The sequence below is a fragment of the Antedon mediterranea genome, chromosome 2 (assembly GCF_964355755.1).
Source record: "Antedon mediterranea chromosome 2, ecAntMedi1.1, whole genome shotgun sequence".
In the NCBI taxonomy this organism is placed as follows: domain Eukaryota; kingdom Metazoa; phylum Echinodermata; class Crinoidea; order Comatulida; family Antedonidae; genus Antedon; species Antedon mediterranea.
In genome coordinates this window covers 39,252,698-39,273,978 of record NC_092671.1, presented here as the reverse complement: position 1 = coordinate 39,273,978, position 21,281 = coordinate 39,252,698, and the positions used below count along the sequence as shown (strand labels likewise).

At 32.3% G+C, this 21,281-nt stretch overlaps 2 protein-coding genes across 2 annotated transcripts in view; both read left to right on the top strand.

The window, feature by feature from the left end:
• The window catches only part of LOC140041072 (dual 3',5'-cyclic-AMP and -GMP phosphodiesterase 11A-like), a 48,965-nt gene extending 41,258 nt beyond the window's left edge, over positions 1–7,707 (top strand). Inside the window, exons 10-17 of the mRNA XM_072087455.1 lie at positions 99–206; positions 1,476–1,579; positions 3,514–3,604; positions 4,723–4,823; positions 4,986–5,060; positions 5,638–5,701; positions 6,491–6,565; positions 7,258–7,707. Of these exons, the coding sequence (XP_071943556.1) occupies positions 99–206; positions 1,476–1,579; positions 3,514–3,604; positions 4,723–4,823; positions 4,986–5,060; positions 5,638–5,701; positions 6,491–6,565; positions 7,258–7,452 (813 nt within the window). The 3' untranslated portion in view covers positions 7,453–7,707. The remainder of the gene's footprint in view (positions 1–98; positions 207–1,475; positions 1,580–3,513; positions 3,605–4,722; positions 4,824–4,985; positions 5,061–5,637; positions 5,702–6,490; positions 6,566–7,257) is intronic.
• Positions 7,708–13,575: 5,868 nt separating this feature from the next.
• Positions 13,576–16,931, top strand: LOC140039911 (uncharacterized). The gene has a single exon (XM_072085503.1). It carries the CDS (start codon positions 13,736–13,738, stop codon positions 16,061–16,063), a length of 2,328 nt encoding a protein of 775 aa, XP_071941604.1. The 5' UTR covers positions 13,576–13,735; the 3' UTR covers positions 16,064–16,931.
• Positions 16,932–21,281: the final 4,350 nt, after the last annotated feature.

The window sequence follows — 21,281 nt, the reverse complement described above, 5'->3', positions numbered from 1 at the left end:
ATTGAAACTGATTCAGTATATAATGTCAATAATGACTACAATAGTATTATGATGATGAAGATAAGATGAAGTACAATGGCATTTTTTGTCTCATCTAGGTTTTATGTCGTTGGTTGTTAACTGTTAGAAGGAACTACCGACCTGTTGCCTATCACAACTACAGACATGCATTTAATGTGATGCAAGTAATGTACACTGTACTTAAGGTAAGTCTATACTTATACTCTGTACTTCAGGCAAGTCTGTACTTAAGGCAAGTCTGTACTTAAGGCAAGTCTGTACTTAAGGCAATGTCTACCTAAGGCAAGTCTGTTCTTAAGGCAAAGTCTGTACTTAAAGGCAAAGTCTAGCTAAGGCAAGTCTGTACTTAAAGGCAATGTCTACCTAAGGCAAGTCTGTACTTAAGGCAAAGTCTACCTAAGGCAAGTCTGTACTTAAAGGCAATGTCTACCTAAGGCAAGTCTGTACTTAAGGCAAGTCTGTACTTAAAGACAATGTCTACCTAAGGCAAAGTCTGTACTTAAGGCAAGTCTGTACCTAAAGCAGTGTCTGTACTTAAGGCAAGTCTGCACTTAAGGCAAGTCTGTATTTAAGGTAAATCTGTACTTAAGGCATGTCTATACTTGAGGCAAGTCGGTACTTAATGTAATGTACACAGCTGTAAATATTTTATTTTGTTTTTCAAGATATCTACTTTAATTTTATAGTATTTTATAATTTTAATTCTTCTAAATGCTTTGATTTTTAAATTTGTCTTCAGTAATGACACTAATAATAATAATGAATATTTATTTATTTTATAATTTCTATTTATAAGTAATGAATTATTATTTGATATTTACTCATCACAGCATGCTTTAATGCTTAATTATTTCAGAATATTATTTTATGGTAAAAACATAACAAAAATGATGGTAATTCATGATAGCATTTGTTAAATCTTTTCAAGCATGAAACACAAGTTGCAAAAATCATTGAATGATTTAGCGCTCTCTTCGGAATTCATTTCACAATTCCCATCGAGCCAAACTTGTAAAACAAATGCAAAATTATGTCATTTTGAAAATAAAAAAAGTTTAAAACATTCATAAATTGAACATAATGTAAGTTTTTCAAATAGCTTGTAGACATAAATGAAATAATGTTTGTAAATTTTAATAATAATAATAATTATTTTGGCAGAGATTTGTCTACACTATCAAACGTTATGTGACAACAAATGTGATGTGCCCATATGTGGACATAATGTCATATCACTACCATATTTGGACACATCACATTTTGTTGTCACATAAAGTTTGATAGTGTAGACAGAGCTGGATATTATTAGCTTTTTTGTTTAAAGTGCAGTGATCATTTAATTCTCATTATCATCTGTTTACTGTCATTGTGAGTCAATAATATTATTACTGTTTATTTGTATTCAAATTTAATTTGTTGTTTTTAATTATATTTATTTATTATTTATATGACAGACAACAAACCTGGTATTAACAGATTTGGAGCAGTTATCGTTGTTAGTAGCGTGTCTATGTCATGATCTGGACCATAGGGGAACAAACAACGCATTTCAGGAAAAGTAAGTACAGTAAAAATAAACGTAGAGTAAAAGAAGATGTGGGCGGGAGATGGCGGGCATATGCCATTAATGCCAACATTTAAACCAACATCTAATAATAATCTATCAATTATACTAGTTTCAGTTTAAAACTTCTGAGTACAATTCCAAATTCCGGTCACGTTGCTACCCCATGTGTATGGATGGATACAACAATAGAAAAATAGGTTTAACAAAGAAAACGTACAATTGCTTTCTCTTATAATATACACAATGCAACATTTTAATATTTAAAAAATCTATACATAGTTGTTATAATTATTACACATCTATAAAAAAATTTAAAGCAATCATAGAATTTAATTGAACAACAGAAAACAAGCGTACTTGTCAAGTAAAATATAATTAACGAGCGTGTAGAATGTTAGGCGTTTTTTTTGTAATCTTTTTTCTGAACATATTGAATCAAGGATGCAACAGCGCTCATAAAATGTTGTTTGCTTCAACCAAATAATTTGCTGATCAATTAATCTTTATAAAATGAGCATTTATTATTTATTTCTCAACAAAATCAGAGCGAAACTCTAAAGCTCTACAGTGATATAAAGATAAGATAAGATAACTTTTATTGATCCTCAAAAAGGAAATTCATTGCTCGTCATAATAACAAGAAAACACAATAAAAACAAATATAGCATAAAACCAATCATATAAAAACATCAAAAAATCTTCTTGACTTTCTGTTGTACTGGATGATACCAAATACCAAAAGGAATTAATGTATAAGCGGTGAAGATGAGAAAGTTAATATTTGCAAAAAAATTGTACAAAATAAAGTCCTTATATATCAACATCATCTTTTAAAAATGTTGTTCCTTATCAACAAGAGTGTATCCTGCTTGTTCTATGATGCTATTCTGTGTCCCCACCTTTATTTTCAACAATGAATTAAAAATAAAAACATTTCAAACATTAGAGGCAATAGTACAGTAAATTAAGTTGTAGCCACATGCGCTATTAATCTTAATACAAGCATGTCAGATGTGCATGATGTATTACGATTTAAAGCAGTATATGTTACAGCCAAAAGGTACATCTAACCAGGGAGTTAACAACTCCCTGATCTAACCTTGAGGCTATTTTTATATTTCTGCAACCCGACGGATCGTTTTTTATCATTTATGAAATATTTAGCACCCCTCTAATCTATAATGCTGGATCCTGATTGGAATAAAAATGCTACCATTGGGCAAATTTCTGGTTTGCTCAAGTAACATGTTAATCAACTGCTTTATTTGTTTTCAAAACATTTTTGACGTCTTTAACATTCTGTGTCAGAATGTATTTATATCAATCTTGTCAATACGTTTATTTAAAGATTGTAAAATATGATTATTAAGCGGTAGCCTTGTAATGTCGGACTTAAATATTATTGATTTGGAAGCGGAAAAATTAGATAAATATTTGCCAGGAGCGTGAGCATTGAATTAAGTATCGGAAGATATAAATCAATGCTGTATAGAATTGGTTTTCAATAATCCTTTAAAAATGACTTCTTAAAGGAAGAAATTGTTTTAATTTTAAATAGTTGTGTATAAAAAATGTTCGGATCATACTAAAGCTACGTCACTATCAAACTTATGTGATTATTAAAGGTTTATCAAACAAGCTAAATATCTGGCAAAATGATAAAATAATTCTAATTTTTCCAGTATAAAGCTCTGTCTACAATATCAAACTTTATGTGACAAAAAAATGTCCCCATATATGGACATGATGATTTCATATCACTACCATATTTGGTCACATCACTTCCATATTTAGGCATATCGCATTTTTTTGTCACATAAAGTTTGATAGTGTGGACAGAGGTTTAGTGTTCTGCTAAAATGTGTTATTGTTTTCTTTGTTTAAAATTTGAATACACAAAATATTTGTTTTTTTCTTTCTGATAGGAGCCAATCACCATTATCAAAATTGTACGGGTCAAAGGCCACGATGGAATATCACCATTTTAACCATGCTGTTGTAATATTAAGTAGCCAGGTATGTTTAAATGTGGCTGGATGGGAGTCTAAATGCATTAAAGTAGCTGGACGGGAGTCTAAATTAAAGTGACTCTTCTTCAAACTTCATAGTTAAAGGCTAATTGCTATAGTTGCAATTCCACTTTTTTTTTCATACTTTGTGTATAAATTGAGTATTATAGCAAAAATAAAAGATTTAAAAAATTCATAAATGGACAAATTGATAGATTGTTTTTGTTTGAACCATTTCTATTTCAAATAAATGTGAATGAATAAATTTAAAAATGTTTATGTATGCTGCATGTTTAATGCGAAATTTGACTTGCTTTTCTGAATTTTTTCTAACAAACAAGAAATTATTCATGTCGCTGTTGTCAGTGCAAATTAATTACACCATCATTTTTACACGTCAAATTACAATTTTTTAACATATAGTCTTTGTGTGAAGCTGTAACGTTGATTATATTCATTAAAACTGTTCAATCGTGTCAAGTATGCATGCATTTATCTATCATTAAAGATAAATTCTCCCCTGAAAAAAAAAAATTCAAATGTTTTTGTTGAATATGCCGTTTTAATCTCAAATAATATTTGTTCACTTTGACCAAAAATTAGTTTAAAGTTTAGTAAAAATTGTTTACCTGAAAAAAACTGAATTCAAAGCAAAAAAATTGTCATATTGACAGGAAGTCAACTGTTTATTTTGTCTTTTTTATATAGAGTGAACACATTTTAGTAGTGTTTTTTTTTTCTACAGTAGTGGTTTTATTAAACTGCAAAATGGCCAAATCAAAGTATTTTTTCAATAATCTTAATTTTTCATGTTTTTTTGGGGACAATACATCTTTAATGTTTCTCACAAAGCAAATGGAAGATATGTATTTTTGAAATGGATGACTTAAGCTCTGTCTACACTATCAAACTAGTTTGGCAAAAAAGTATGATGTCTCCAAATATAGTACTGATATGCCTAAATATGGTAGTGATATGACATCATTATATATGGAAACATCAAATTTTGTTGTCACATAAAGTTTGATAGTGTAGACAGAGCTTTAAAGACAGCAAAGATGGAATATTAGAATCACTTTTTATTACCTTCATCTGTCACTGAAAGAATGTTTTTGTTTCTTGTAGGGTCATAACATTTTTTCAGGTCTTTCATCGCAGGAATATAGTGAAGTGATGAATATACTTAAACATGCAATTCTTTCTACTGACCTCACAACACATTTTAAGTAAGAATTCAGTTTCCTTCATTACATTTACCTCACCAACCATAATTATATTTAATTGATATTTAACTATAAATGTAACTACTGTTGTACTAATTTCCTAATAATTTTAATACATATATAAATATTTTTAAAATGTGTTTTTTGTTTGTTTTTTTTTTTTAGAGTTCGAGACCAGTTTTTTACATTAGTAGATTCCAAATCAGATTGGATTGTCCCACAGAACCGTGAATTGTTAAGGTAATGTACAAATTTATAATTCATTAAGACGATACCAATATTAACATTTTGTTGGAATAGGGCCAGGAAGCAATTTTTGTTTGTTTTTGCGAATATAAGTAAGGCGTCTCCTTATGTGAAAGGTAGCCGAACTACAGTACTTCCTAAATATAACTTAACCTAACTTTCTAAATAATCTCTGAAGTAAAAAGAAGTTGTTCATGGGATTCAAACCCCATACATCTACATTAAAAGTTCATAGTCTAATCCACTCAACTACATAGTCGGCTCAAAAGAAAACATAATGTTAGCGAATTGTAGTTCTCTCAATTCTTAGTCACACCTAATGGATATAAATAATGAATATTCATGTTTATTTTGTACGAAAAGAAATATTGGAATTTGATTGCTTTTTATCCAGCTTCGTGTACCTGCTTTAATTGTTAAGAAACAAGTGTAAAGCTCTGTCTACACTATCAAACTAGTTTGACAAAAAAAATGTACCCAAAATGGTAGTGATATTCTCAAATATGGTAGTGATATGACATCATCATGTCCATATATGGGCACATTACATATTGATACATTGTTTTTATAGGAGTATGCTGATGACAGCATGTGATGTTGCTGCTAGTACTAAAACCTGGAAAACACAGCAAAAAGTAAGTATTTAATTAGAATAGGTTCAATCAAATTGCATGTAATTTTTATGCAACTCTCCGCATAAGATACACCAATATATTTTTACCAAATTTTGTGTTTAAGAAACTTTTACCTTTATGTTAATTTAAATTTACCAGATCCTGTCCTCGATTTGAAATCCAAACCAGTAATTTCAATGTACAGTATATCATGTAATGGTGCAGACTCTGTAGTATACGCCTGTATTTTTTACTGTACTCGATTATTTTGTATGAGAGATTAAATTTGGCATGGCAATCCGTTTGAACGTCCATCTAGCTGGAAATAATATTACTTGTGACTAGACGACTTTAAATACTCAGCTCGATATTAAATCACTAATTAAAAGATTGTTTCTCGATACTCCGTAAATTATACTCTAAAAATATCTGCTATTCTTACCCACTGCACATGACTTTTTGAACTTAAATAAAATAGTCAATTTCTTATGATTATAATTATATTAGGCTAGTAGTGTTTAGTAAGATTTACCCTTCTCTAATCTTAAATTTTATAGACTAGATTTCAATTTAGACATAAAGGTTGCCGCTTTTGAATTCTCTTGGTTAATTTTACATTTGACTGAATAATTGGAATGCATAGAACACATAACTCATTAAAAAAAGCAAATTAAACGTCTGCGAAGAAACGTTTCTAAAATGCTTTGCCTCGCAACAAAATTTTTGAAAAAAGAGATTACTAAATGCTTGTAAAATTGTGGGGTCGATTGTGTATTACTGACACCACAACATTTTTTATTTTGTTGGCAGATTGCTGAGCTTGTAACCAGTGAGTTTTTTGATCAAGGTGATAAAGAGAGAACGGAATTAAATATTGAACCAGCTGTATGTACAAACTTTCTGTATAATTTCTGGTTTTTTTTCTAATTATTATCATTCTTCATTCTTGTGCATATAACTACATATCTTTTTATTGTCAAAATGTAAAATAATAATAATTACATTGCTAACTTATTTGACAAAAAGACCACAATAAAAAGCTTTCACTTGTCTGGATTTGGCCTTGTAAAGTAATTATTTAACAGACTCTAGATAGTTGTTAACTGAATATAGCATATAAATAAATACAAATAATAATATTACAAATAATTATAATAATTAAAATACATATTGGTTCTTTCGTTCTTCTTCAGTTGGCAATGTGCATTTTTCTGTAGATTGTAATTTTAATAGAAAAAACCAAAATACCTAGTAAATAATGAGGAAAAGTGATGTAAGATCTTGAAGTGAATATGACTTTATCCCTATAGTAATATATAATACAATAATAATCTAATAATGGTTTTCCAGTATAGCTAGGCCTAACGTTTGATGTTTTGTATTTTGTTTTGATTGTAATTTTGTTGGTAAACTTGCATTTTGAGTATCTATGAATAAATGAAAAAACAAAAATTGTTTAATAAAAAAAGTAAAATAATAATAAACATTATTTTTGATGTTGATAAAATGAAAGAAATATATGTGATTGAAATTAGGTGATGCATTATCACTACTGATTATACAATTATTCTTACCAGACAATGTTTGACCGTCGGCAAAAAGACCAGTTGCCAGAGATGCAGATGGGGTTCATTGATGGTGTCTGCTTCCCTCTTTATCAAGCACTATGCAACGTCAGTTCGAAGTTCCAGCCAATGCTGGATGGAGTCATTTCTAATAGGAATAAGTGGGCGGAGTTGGGAAGGCGACGAAAAACTTCAATAACTCGTTGAAATATCTACTACACCCAACGGGCAAAAATGCATATAATCGGCTGGAATTGTACAACTCTGGTGATAATGTCGTGCTAAACTACCTTGGTCCCTGATGCGGAATGGATTTTTAATTTATCCGGAGGTTTGTTTTTAGTTCGTCAGTGGAAAGGTTACTAGATAGCAAAAATGGACATCAAGGATGTGTTAACGAAGAAGTTTGGATGAATTTATATTCAAAGTGAAATGGGAAAATATCCTTTTTACACTAGATGTGAAGCACAAAAGAAGATATTCATAAATTGATACTATTATGTCATAATAAATTATTGCTTAAAATTCTTATGGAGTGGAGTAGAGACAGTCGCAATTAAATCCTAGACCTTGAGATTGGAAAGCAAGCATGTTAACCTTCGCTACCTGCAAAATATTCGTTTAAAAAGGTCTTCTCTTGCTCACCGACTCAAACAAAAGCAAATCTTCCCGAGGCATCAAAGTCTGCAGAAAAAGCAAAAACACAGAAATGCTCATTTTTTATATTGGGTTGTTACTATACATGTGTTAATATCTTAATACATGTACGACGAACATTGATTGATCATTATCAGATAAAATTTTCTAAGTGCCTGGGGAAGGATGTCTGATTTTCCTTATAAAATATTAATGCTACTGTTCGTCACAGTCTGAAAAAATGCCGGTAGCAGTAATTATCATTCATTTTTGGTGAAACACTTACAAAACATATAAGGATGTCTGTATCATGTCATTCAAAACACAGACGTTATCACAGCTTGACTGTATCTAATGAGACGAGACGTCGGAAATGTGTCGTGACGACACAAATGTCGGACGTTTCATTTATCTTTGCCATCAGTCATACAAGTTGTCATCCTTACATTTTAAACTTTTATAGATTTAAATGTATGTTGATGAATACACAAATCAAATTGCTGCTGCTTAGCAAGCGTATAATAATTGCGGTTACTGTTCCGTAATATTTATGTCCACTATATTGAAATAATAATGGGAAGTTTGCAATTTGATTACGTTTGTACTGAACTAAATATGATATATAAAGAAAAATAAAGTTCCAACCATCTGAAGACAACTCAGAGCCCATTCGGACGTAACAATTTACACATGTAATGGTCGCGTGTGGTGTAAATTTCTAGATAAACTAGCTGTTTCAAAAACCCACCTCATGAGGTGGATTTTTCAATTACAGATAGCTCATCAACCACAAGATAAAGAGGATTTGACTTTGCTAGTGAAAAGAGATGAAATATGACCTTGCTGGGTAAATTTTTTAGTTTACATGTGGAAATTTGTCATCGTCTGAACGATCACTGGTTTAGCTCTTTAGTGTATTCCACAGTTACACATGTAAACAGATTTTACTTCCGAACACGGCCTTAGTTTGTCACATGCTACTGTGTAAGAAAAAAAAAACCTGTTTAAACAAGCGAGAAATAAAGACTAACACACTTTTTGTGACCTGTAGTGTGTGGGCAACTTCCATGATGATGGTAACGTTAAGCACAAACTTGTTTACGGTATGTGAACGCTCATTTACATTTCAGTCCGTCATGCCAATTAACTAGAACTTCAGCTGAGTATTGCTTACACTACGCTAATAAGCATCATAGTCAAATAATGTTTTAAATCATTAATAAACACGATTAATTTTAAACGGCTTGGTTCTTGCAGCAAATTATGTTTGACAAACATTTTTAAATTTACCTTCGTGAGCTTTTTGATTGAATAAACTGAAATAAAATCATTTTTAGGTTTCTATATTTTGTGATTGTTGAATACTGTAAATATTTCTACAGTGTACAATTCAGATACATTTATTGAAATTTATTTAATTGCAAATTAAAATGAGCTAAAAATAAAATGTACTAGTATTATTTTAAAGATAATTATTTTAGTGAATAGTGTATGCTATCAATCCTTCATCCATTACATTGGACTATATCAAGTAGATTTAGAGAAGCTAGAGAAATAAGAATAATATCAAGTAAATAGACTATTTTGTTTCTTGCAGTTTATTTCTTCAGATATTAATCAATGTTTTTGTCTCTTGAGAGGATAACATTTGATTGAAACTGCATCACTTGTCTTGCTATTAATTACATCAGCTATTTTTGTATGCATTTAATCGTCATAGAGGGCATTAATCGGCCATTGTTTTTGTCGCTGTGTAATGGTTTATAGTTTGAAATTAACCCAGTCAAACACACAATATATTCAGCATACTTGCTATTAAACTATATTTCATTTTTTGAATCTATAGTTTATGAGTTAATAAATATATAAGGAAATATGTGAATGTTATATCTATACTGTAAGAGAGAGTTGTTACATTTGTTAGTTATACAAGTGTTTGCTATATATTACACACCTCCATGACTCAAAATGACCAATTATAGGGTAGTGAATGCCCAAATATGGTAGTGATATTCCCAAATATGGTAGTTATATGACATCATCATGTCTATATATGGGCACATCATATTGTTTGTCCCATAAAATTTGATAGACAGAGCTTAAGGGAAGTGTTTTTCCTAGGTACTACTGTAAATGTTATAAAATCATACTTAAACCAATCTACTACAACTTGGCAGTTTCAGGTACTGTCGGCCCAATTTCTTTCTTTTTGTACTTTTATTTCAAATTGAAATGATGGGAACAGTATTTTCAAACATCTAGTAAACCAAAATTTTCTATTGCATAAAGATGTTTTCTTTGCCACCAAGTTTCTCCTGATTTTCTATTCTAGACAAAATTTAGTCTTCCAAGTTTTATTTTTCAATTTTTTTCCCACAAATGCTCATGAACAAATAAAATAACCTTTAAAAAGATCAAGCTCGTTCAAATAACTAAAATAAATTGAAATATTTTTATTTGGTCAATTCAAATTTCCAAATAAATTAATAAATAAGAGCTGTGTTCACACACTAGAGTCTTATACCTCCATGTCGTTAACTACGATATAACGCTGTCTATGAGGGCGATAGAGTATTTATATAAATATGAGTATTTCTGCGTTTGAATGCTGAACTGCAAGATTTACTTTATTTAACTCCAATGTAGGAAAGAGCACAGTATTCATTCAAAGTTTATTCAAGATTAGCTCTAAAGCTCCATCTACACTATCAAACTAGTGTGATCTACCCAAATATGGTAGTGATCTACCCAAATATTGTAGTGATATGCCCAAATATAGTAGTGATATGACATCATGTCAAAATATGGGTACATCACATGTTTTGTCGCATAAAGTTTGATAGTGTAGACAGAGCTTTATACTGAATTGTCAATAGTGTAAATACACATGATACATATATTTATTTCCAATGTAAATATTACTAAATCAAATTCCATGATTTAATTACAACTTTCCATTCTTTTGTTGTCTTTTAAACGTCCATTCCATAATTCCACGTACAATTGATGTTTATGTAATAAAAAATGTTTCAATACACAATAATTTAAAATAGCTGTTATTATTTTTTTTATCAGGGATGGATATTATTAAGGACTTAGTATAATAATTAAATAGTGCATATTTTTTTTTATCAGGGATAGATATTATTAAGGACTTAGTATAGTATAATAATTCAATAGTGCATACTAAGCACTATGCACTATTTGTAAATATCATTATTGCATAACATGTAAGGGTAAAAAAACAATTGTTTTTTAATTTTATAGCACTTAACAGTAATGAGCTATAAATAGAATTGTTTAAGGTATCAGGAATATAATAGGAAATAATGCAAGTTAAAACAGTATGGTAGTGCTATGCTTAAATATGGTAGTGATATGACATCATGTCATCTCATTTTTTTGACACACAAAGTTTGATAGTGTAGACCAGGCCTATCAAATGACATAGCCTTGATATAAGACATGTTTTTTTATACTAGAAAGTGTGAAAAGGTATCTCAGATGGTATTACATCCACCTGCAACATATGGTAATCATGTAACTTGGTGTGCCTACATACAGAACATCTTATTTTATGTGGGTGGAGACTCATATTTTAATGCGTTTATTATGCATATTATACATGATTACTAGACTATTATTAAAATTTATTCAAATTAGGCATTTGAAATCAGCACTGCTGACTCTGATGGCATCCCCTGCATCTAGTATCTGCCTCAAACGTGGCTTATGCCTCTCCTCCGGATTAAGCTGGGCACTGGACGAGAAAATCTCACTTGGTCAATGATAGGACCAAAGTACTTGAAACAGTCCTGATTTCATTCATCATTCAGGTGAATGAAAGACTAATTGAGATTGAAAGTCAGCCATAAAAAAATTCAAAATGTGTTTCAGCTGTAAAAATGTAAACATAGTCAATTTAAATATTCATGTGACATATTAGAACAATTTGGTTCTGTTAAAGCCTAGAATTGTGATGAGTTGAATTAAACTTGTTTATATTAACATAATATTAAATTTGTTTTCTTTATGTATGTGAATTTTGCTAATTTTGTACAGTATTAATATTGATTGTGCATGTATCGCAAAAAAATACACTCTCGATTTATCTTTAAATCATTTTAGCCTTCACGGCCTACGGCAAAATTATTTTACAGCTGTTAAAACAGGGAGTTTTAAAATTGAATTTCTAGCATGCACTTGGCACTAGTTTGTACATCGAAGGCAGCAACGGCGTTCCATAGAGAGATTTTTTTTTTTAATTGGTGGGAATTTCCAAAAAAGGAGTGGCGCATATTTATAATCGTAGTTATCGTATTATTATATTTTCAACAAACGATCAGTTAGTAGTGAGCAATTCTAATTTGCAATCAGTAAGTTTTGGTCAATGGAATTGTTAATTTCATACTGTGCCGCTAGAAAGGCCTAGCTAGTAGTAGTACTGTAGTAACATTTATACCATCATGTACCATCACACTCTGACACTGAATGGATGGTTGTTAGGTTGGTACGTGTGGGTGATCCTGGCATCGTCATTTCCTCTAACATCATATTTTCTGACTGGCATCCAATAGAGAGGCTGCTGTATGGCAACACAAATCATTTTTGCACTTTTTTTCATCATCCTGAATCTGATAAATATAGTAACTAATAATTACTAATACGGTAGATTGGCCGTTCAATCCCATCATACTAGTACTTAATTCGCCCAGTGATGTGTAGGATGGTGTGCATGTCACTTTTAACATCATGTTTAATGTTATTTGAATATCTTAATTGTTTATTTTATGAAATTCCTGCCGAATATACCTACCTAGTTATTAATATTAGGTTTTTTCCAAAATCATTGCGCGATCCACAAGGCATGCTGCCAGAGGAATCAATTTAACGTCAACTGTGGTGTGTAACACGTTGCGACGAAGAAAAGTCAACTGATTTTATTTTACGCTGTGGCTAAAGATACGGTACCGTATTCTAACTTCTGTTTACTAAAGGTACGGTAATATTGCATTACGTCTTAATCAGCCAATGGGGTTCTGGTACGTGTGTGACGTCATCGTATAAGGACTTTGGATTTTTTTTCATATCGCGTCTGTTGAGAATTCCGTTGGATGTGTGTGCGCTGATGAGGGTTTTATTTTTATTCCAAATGGCCTTTAGGCCTATATTTTTTACTAAACTTTGTTTATAATGTTGACCATAAACAAAAAGCAAATGCGGACAATAAAGGGGCCCTCAAATACTATGATTTTTAGACAGTAGCCCCAGGGCTGAGTCACAGTAAATCAGCGCACACATGCAGCTGGCCCCAGCCTGGCATCGCTTTCCCTACACAAACAAACTCATATAATGAGGTTATAGTACGTAGTAAGTAGGCCTAGGCCTCTTTTGAAACGGTTTTCTGTATTCTAAATTAAAATCAACATGTTTTGGCTTTTCAATAATAATAACAGACGTAGGCTACATTTAGTTTTTGTCACACACGACGGCGATAATAGCGATAAATGAAGCATAAAGACAATGCGGTTGATCACTGTTTTCGCGATATGAAAAAAATCCAAAGTCCTTATACGATGACGTCACACACGTACCAGCACCCCATTGGCTGGTTATGACGTAATGCAATTTTACCGTACCTTTAGTAAAGAGAAGTTAGAATACGGTACCGTATCTTTAGCCACGGCGTTTATTTTATCATAAAGAGCCCTACAAGACATAGTAATTACGACCCTTTCAATCTAAATGTAGGCCCATATGGCCACTCTCGGGTCGGTTAAAACGCCTTATTTCTCCTTGTATTGTACGGTTTCACCTCATTTATAATTTTTCTTCGTAGACAAACAACAGTGCAATGGCTTTTGGTGGAACTTCACCTAGTAATTCCGAAATGGATGATCTGAAAGAACAATTTTTGTTCTGTAAAGTATGCACGAACCAATATACAATGCAAGAACGAAGACCAAAATTATTACCTTGTACTCACACATATTGTATGAGTTGTATTGCTAGTGTTAATCCACGCCACTGTCCTACGTGCTGTCAAGTATTTGACCTGACAGACGATGATGCAGCAAACCTTCCGGACAACTTAACTATCCAGGAACTGATGAGTTATTTGAAAGTGCCGGAAAAAATAGATGGTGAGTCAACGTGTGAAAAATGCCCACAAGGTCTCAAAACTGCTAGTTTGTGTTATCCATGGAGTAAAGAATACTCCATGTGTTATCACTGCCGACGCCAGATTTGTAAGAAGTGTGAGGAATGCCATTCAACAATGAGGTCTTTTGTGGATCACATTGTAGAATCGTTGAATTCTATCGATTTAAGCGAGGCAAAGGCAAAGAAAACATATTATTGTGAAGTTCACAAAACTAAGAAATTACAAAAATACTGTAAAGATTGTGAAGCAGTGATACGCTGTGTGTGTGCTGTCAATCACCAACATCATAAAGTTGTTGATGTAGATTCTGTAAATGAAGAAAATTACACAAAACTTAATAAGTTAGTTGATGATATTGTGTCGATTCAGAAGAGGGCAATTTTGAAGTCATCTCAAGCCAGCAGAAAAACAGACATGCTGGATAAAAACTATCAAGAATGCATTGATGATATTGACTTATTTTGTACAAATCTTCAATCAAAACTGATTGATACTATAGCACATCATAAGACAAAGCTGAAAGCAGAAGTAGCTTTCAAGTTATCTTCAATTGATCAGTACAAAAGGGAAACTGAAGAGGCAGAGATATTTCTTTCACACATCGGAAGTATTTATGAAACGATACAGCCAATTTTGGATCGTAAGTGTCCTTTTGAGGTGTCACAAGCACTTCATACTCGTAGAACCTCATTACAAGAACTTTTAGATCGATCTAAATCGATGGCAGAAACAGAACTGGGACCGAAGTTGGCATATAGCTTATTGACATTTACACCTCCCATTTTTTATAATTTTTCTGCTTTTATTAACAGTACCTCAATTCAAACATATAACATTGTCCCAGCTAACACTGAGGTAATATGCAATAATGGACTGGTTGGACACCCATGTCGCATCATCATTAGATTGCGAGACAGGAAGAACGAGCCTTGTTCTCATTATTCTAAACACATGGAACTTGAGGCATCTGTGTGCTTCAAAACTGAAAGTACATCCCGTTACATCCCGCACATACCGATACAACAAATTGCAAAGAAGCCAGGAGAGCATGAAGCAAGTTTTGTTCCTCCAGTTGTTGGTACCTACGATGTTGTAGTAAAAGTTATGGGAGAGTCTGTTCCATCACCTTTAATCATGGTATATAAACTAGATGTCCAATGTACCTATGTGAACAATGCGCTTTGTACAGGTGTTACATTGTTTGATGAAAATAACCAAATGGTTTCTGAGGAATTTGGTATTGTTGTTGATTGTATTGATCCCATAGAAGAGTCTATTAAGCCAACGGAAATGCACCATGGAGGTGTATTGAAATTTAAATTTGATGTAAAACATTTAGGTAAGCATTTAATACGAGTCATGTATCATGACATACTTATAGAAAGTAGATGTGTGTTAGTAAAACATGTGGTCATGAAAGCTGAGAAAGGTTTTGAAATTATTGATCTGGCTGTGCTTCCATCAAACGAAATTTTGTTTCTTACCACTTCTGTTGTCGGAATTCGCGAACTAGGTAGGCCTTTGAAATATCGTGCTGAATTGTTACCAAAAAAAAATAAAAGTCTCTGTTGCTATGTAGGTCTACCTGCATCAAATCAACTATCGATAGGGTACTCCATCCAAGGAACTCCAAGATTTGCTGTCAGTTCAATTGAACATAAAGGGTGTGTTTGGTCACTTAACTTCATGAAGCCATCACTCACCTTTTTCACACAACATTCACTTTCTATACTAAAAGAACATACAGTTGATTTGAAAGAACATATCATACCAGAAGCAATAGCTATGACTTCAACTGGAAACATTCTTGTTTGCACTTCGTCAAATATCAAAGTATTTCTTTCGGATGGTTCTCTTCAAAAGACACTTACCCAAGATCAAATAATGAAGCCGTCAAATATGTCAGTTGATTTCAAAGACAATGTCTTTATTTGTGATTCTGCAAGTCATTGTGTTCACATGTTAAATTCTGACTTTGAATTTGTTAAAATATTTGGAAGTGGAATTACGAACACTTAGTATAGCAGTCAGCAATTCAGAACAATTGTATTGGAAGAACACAACATGCTGGTTGTCAACATTGAGGATGGACGGTTGATCGGTAAAATTGCGTTGCCATGTTTACGAATCGGATCAAACAACAAAATAGTTTGCTCAAAAGATGAGCACATATATGTTTCAAATGCGTCTTTTGTAATAAAAATGCACCTCAAATTATCTCTAAATACCGATCACGAAAAATGAATTATATTTGGGCACTGAATGCTTGTTAGTTTACCGTACGAGAGTGATGTGACACTTTGTAAAAATCTGCCTCAAATTATCTCTAAATACCAACGAAAAAAGAATTCTATGTGAATCAATTAAGATTGATAAATCATGACGATTGTTGCTAATAATCTTTGACCATGGATTTGTAAAATTATTTATTTTTAACACTTGATGGTTAGAAATTGAGATTCAGATTATACTACATCAAAAGTATAATCATCATCATGTCTATATTTGGGCACATCACATTTTTTTGTCTAACTAGTTTGATAGTGTAGATAGAGCTTAGAAGAAGAATTATAACTGTACCATTCATGATAAGAGTTTTAGATGACACATATTGATCTGATTTCTGGTGACGTCCTTAAAATTCTTGCTTCCTTCAGTACAGCCAGACAAAATATATCAAAATTAATATTTATTTATTTGAATTTAAATTAAGAGAAAATATATTTTTTAGGTTAATTAATTCTTTAATTAAATGCTAACGTGAGAATAGTTAAAACCATTCCATACATGATCAAAGAGGGTGGGGTTGTGCAATAACTCATTTTAATAAAATACTAATTATGTATTGAATTATATATACTGCATTATGCTTTTAATTACAGTAGTCTTGGATGAATTATTTTTTAATAAAAGTAAATTATTTTGTATATTGTGTTTGCTTTTTTTAAAAGAAAAAAAACTATTATAAAAAAATATATACATTTTAAAATATTATATATACTGTATATATATTCCATACAATATACTGTATGAATACTACAGTAAGATGAACAGTGACATTGTAATTGTAAAAACACAGTTATTATTAAGTACAGGTATTAAGGAAACTCGGAGATACAAGCGCCGGGAGTTCAAAGTGGTTTGCCTATATAATAGGTGATAATGGTAAAACGGTATATTTTTTTGATCCCAGATAAAACAAAGGAACAAATGAATTATTTTTGTATGCCCAATATAGGAATTAGTCATGTGGCTCTTGACATGATTAACATCATTTTTCACAGATTAAATCCATTTTTACCCATTTGGTTTTCCCAGGTTAAATTTACAGTATACGACCCGACACTGCAATATTGATTATTGAATTGACTCTACATAATAATCAGGCCATCAAACCTTTTGTGGCTTTCTGATGAATAAACTCTCTGGGCGACCAATAGAGTGGTAAATTGCTTGATATTTTGTTAATTACGTCACTCGACGAAACCCGCGATGAATTGCTTTTCTTGTTTAGTGGGTTTTTCCAGAATGGGAGTGTCATTTAATTATTGACCAGAGGAATAGTTTGGGCCGGAGTTAATGAGAAGGTATATACAGTATATATATTTTCCGGGGACATTTTATATAGGGAAATTTTACAGTAGGCGGAGTACCCTCTAGTTAATTATATAATATAATACATAGGCCTTTGTACATTGCTGAGGAGTAATTTTAATGCAATCAAACATTATTGTATTTGGTCTATTCTGCGAAGATCGGTATGTGATCGTAGTAGATGAATTTCTTATATTACTTGCCTTATAGATAAGTGTATATCATGGCTACGTATGGAACGTCACTCGGATTGTCCGAAATCTACGATCTTAAAGAAGAATTTTTATTCTGTAAGGTATGTACTGGCCAATATACAATGCAAGAACGACGACCAAAAGAATTACCATGTGGTCACACATATTGCATGAGTTGTATCGCTACTGTTAATCCACGCCACTGTCCTACGTGCCGTCAAGTATTTGACCTGACAGATGATGATGCAGTAAGTCTTCAAGATAACTTAACTATTAAGAAACTGATGAGCTTTTTTAAAGCGCCAGTATCAGAAAGAACAGATGACGGAACAGCAACGTGTGAAGAATGCTCTCGTGGTCTCAAAACTGCCAGTTGGTGCTATCACTGTCGACGGCAGATTTGTAAAAGATGTGAGGAATGCCATTCAACGATGATGTCTTTTGCTGGTCACCTTGTAGAACCATTAAATTCTATCGATTTAAGCGAGGCAAAGAAAACATATTATTGTGAACTTCACAAAACCGAAAAATCGCAAAAATATTGTAAGAATTGCGAAGCAGTTATGTGTTGTGTGTGCACTGTTGCTAATCACCAACATCATAAAGTTGTTGATTTAGATTCTGTAAAGGAAGAAATTCACACCAAGCTTAATAAGTTAGTTGAAGATATTGTGTCGATTCAGGAGAGTGCAATTTTGAAGTCATGTCGAGCCAACAGGAAGTCAGACATGCTGGATAAAAACTATCAAGAATGCATTGATGATATGGACCTATTTTTTACAAACCTCCAATCACAACTGAATGATACTATTGCTCATCATAAGAAAACGCTGAAAGCAGAAGTAGATGCTTTCAAGTTATCTTCAATAGATCAATACAAAAAGGAAACTGAAGAAGCAGAAATATTTCTTTCACACATCGGAAGTACTTTTGAAACGATACAGCCAATTTTGGATCGCCAGTGTCCGGTTGAAGAGTCTCACACATTCCATACTCACAGAAGCTCATTACAAGAACTTTTAGATCGATCTAAATCTTTGACAGGAACAGAAACAGAACCGGGACCAAAGTTGGCGTATAGCTTATTGTCATTCACACATCCTGTTTGTGATCGTTTTACAACTTGTATTGTTAACAACACTTCAATACAAGCATACAACATTGTCCCAGCTCATACTGAGGTAATATGCAAGTATGGATTTGTTGGAACTCTGTGTCGATTCTTCATTAGTTTGCGAGACAGGAAGAATCAGCCTAGCTCTCATCATTCTAAACACATTAAAATAGAAGCATATGTGTGCCTCAAAACTGACAGTACGTCCCGCTTTGATTGCAAAGTACAAAGAATTGAAAATAAGCGTGGAGAACATGCAGCAAGTTTTGTTCCTCCAGTTGTTGGTACCTATAATGTTTTGGTAAAAGTTATGGGAGAGTCTGTTCCTTCACCTTCGATCGTGGTATATCGAGTGGATGTAAACTATACCATTGCATGCAATACTCTTTCTACGAGTGTTGCAGTGCTTGATGAAAATAAGCAAATGGTTTTTGAAAAAAGTGGTATTGCTGTTGAATGTATTGATCCCGTAAACCAATATATTAAGCCAGAGGAAAAGCACTATAAAAATGCATTGTATTCTAAATTCTATCTGAAACATTTTGGTAAACATGTGATACGAGTAGTGTCCCATGACATATTTGTAGAAGGTAGATCTGTGGTTGTGAAACACTTGGTCATGAAAAGTGGCCATGGCTTTGAAATTGTTGATCTGGCTGTGCTTCCATCGAATAATCTTATGTTTCTTACCACTTCTGCCGAAAGCCTTAGGAGATTATCTTCACAGATTCACGACTTTCAATCCAGCATCTGCTATGTTGGTCTATCTGCATCTACAACTCGACTAGCCATTGGTTATTTCAACACCAATGACCTTCTGAAATTTGCTGTCAGCTCGACTGACCATAAAGGATGTGTTTGTTCCAGTTCACTTTCTAGAACCATCACATCACTCACCTTTTTCACACAACATTCACTTTCTATACTAAAAGAACATACAGTTGATTTGAAAGAACATATCATACCAGAAGCAATAGCTATGACTTCAACTGGAAACATTCTTGTTTGCACTTCGTCAAATATCAAAGTATTTCTTTCGGATGGTTCTCTTCAAAAGACACTTACCCAAGATCAAATAAAGAAGCCGTCAAATATGTCAGTTGATTTCAAAGACAATGTCTTTATTTGTGATTCTGCAAGTCATTGTGTTCATATGTTAAATTCTGACTTTGAATTTGTTAAAACATTTGAAAGTGGAATTACAAACCCACTTAGTATAGCAGTCAGCAATTCAGAACATTTAATTGTATTGGAAAAACACAACATACTGGTTGTCAACATTGAGGATGGACAGTTGATCGGTAAAATTACGTTGCCATGTGAACTAAGCGGATCAAACAACAAAATAGTTTGCTCAAAAGATGAGCACATATACGTTTCAAATGCGTCTTTTGTAATAAAAATGCACCTCAAATTATCTCTAAATACCGACGAAAAATGAATTCTAATAGAATCAATTAAGATGAAATCATGAAAATTTGCTCATCATCTTTGAAATTGGATTTATAAAATTATTTATTTATAATATCTGTTATATTAGGCCATGGGAGGTATAAACTATACCTTCACGATTTATAGACCTGAAACAAATAAAGAAGATTGTCTAAATTTTTTAGTTTTTTAACTTTACAATAGGCCTACTTAGTGTTGTATATTCTGCCATACAGCCGCTCCATGATCTCTTTGCTTTTCTTCCTTATATCATATATATTATAACAGAACTGTTAACCATTCAAAAATCTCTCTCAGAATTGTTGACAGTCAAGAAGGGAAAGCGAGAACTAAGATCTAGTCATCAGGTGCTACTGGACATTCCGAGGAGCAAACATAGTTGGCGAGATCGGACTTTCAGTGTTGCTGGACCTAGGCTCTGGAACCACCTACCCTTGAACATTAAACACACATCATTATTGAGTCACTTTAAGTCACTACTCAAACTCACCTTTTCTGATTTTTTCTACAGCGCCATGAGCAATGAATGTTGGAATGGCGCTATATAAATCGAACGATTGATTGATTGATTCCATACATCACAGATCAAAGATCAGAGAGGAAAAGAGTGCAATAACTTACTTAATAAAATACTAATTATGTATTAATTTGTATATATGCCTAATATGCTTGTAACTATTCTTGGATGAATTATTTTTAATAAAAGTAAATAGTTTTGTATTTTGTGTTTGCTTTAAAAAAAATATATATATAAATTTATAAATATTATATTCCAAACAATATACTGTATGAATACTACACAGTAACATGAACATTGATACATTATAAATACAATTTTAGTTTAGTTCACAAAAGTGGTTTTGATAATGAAAAACAGGGTATT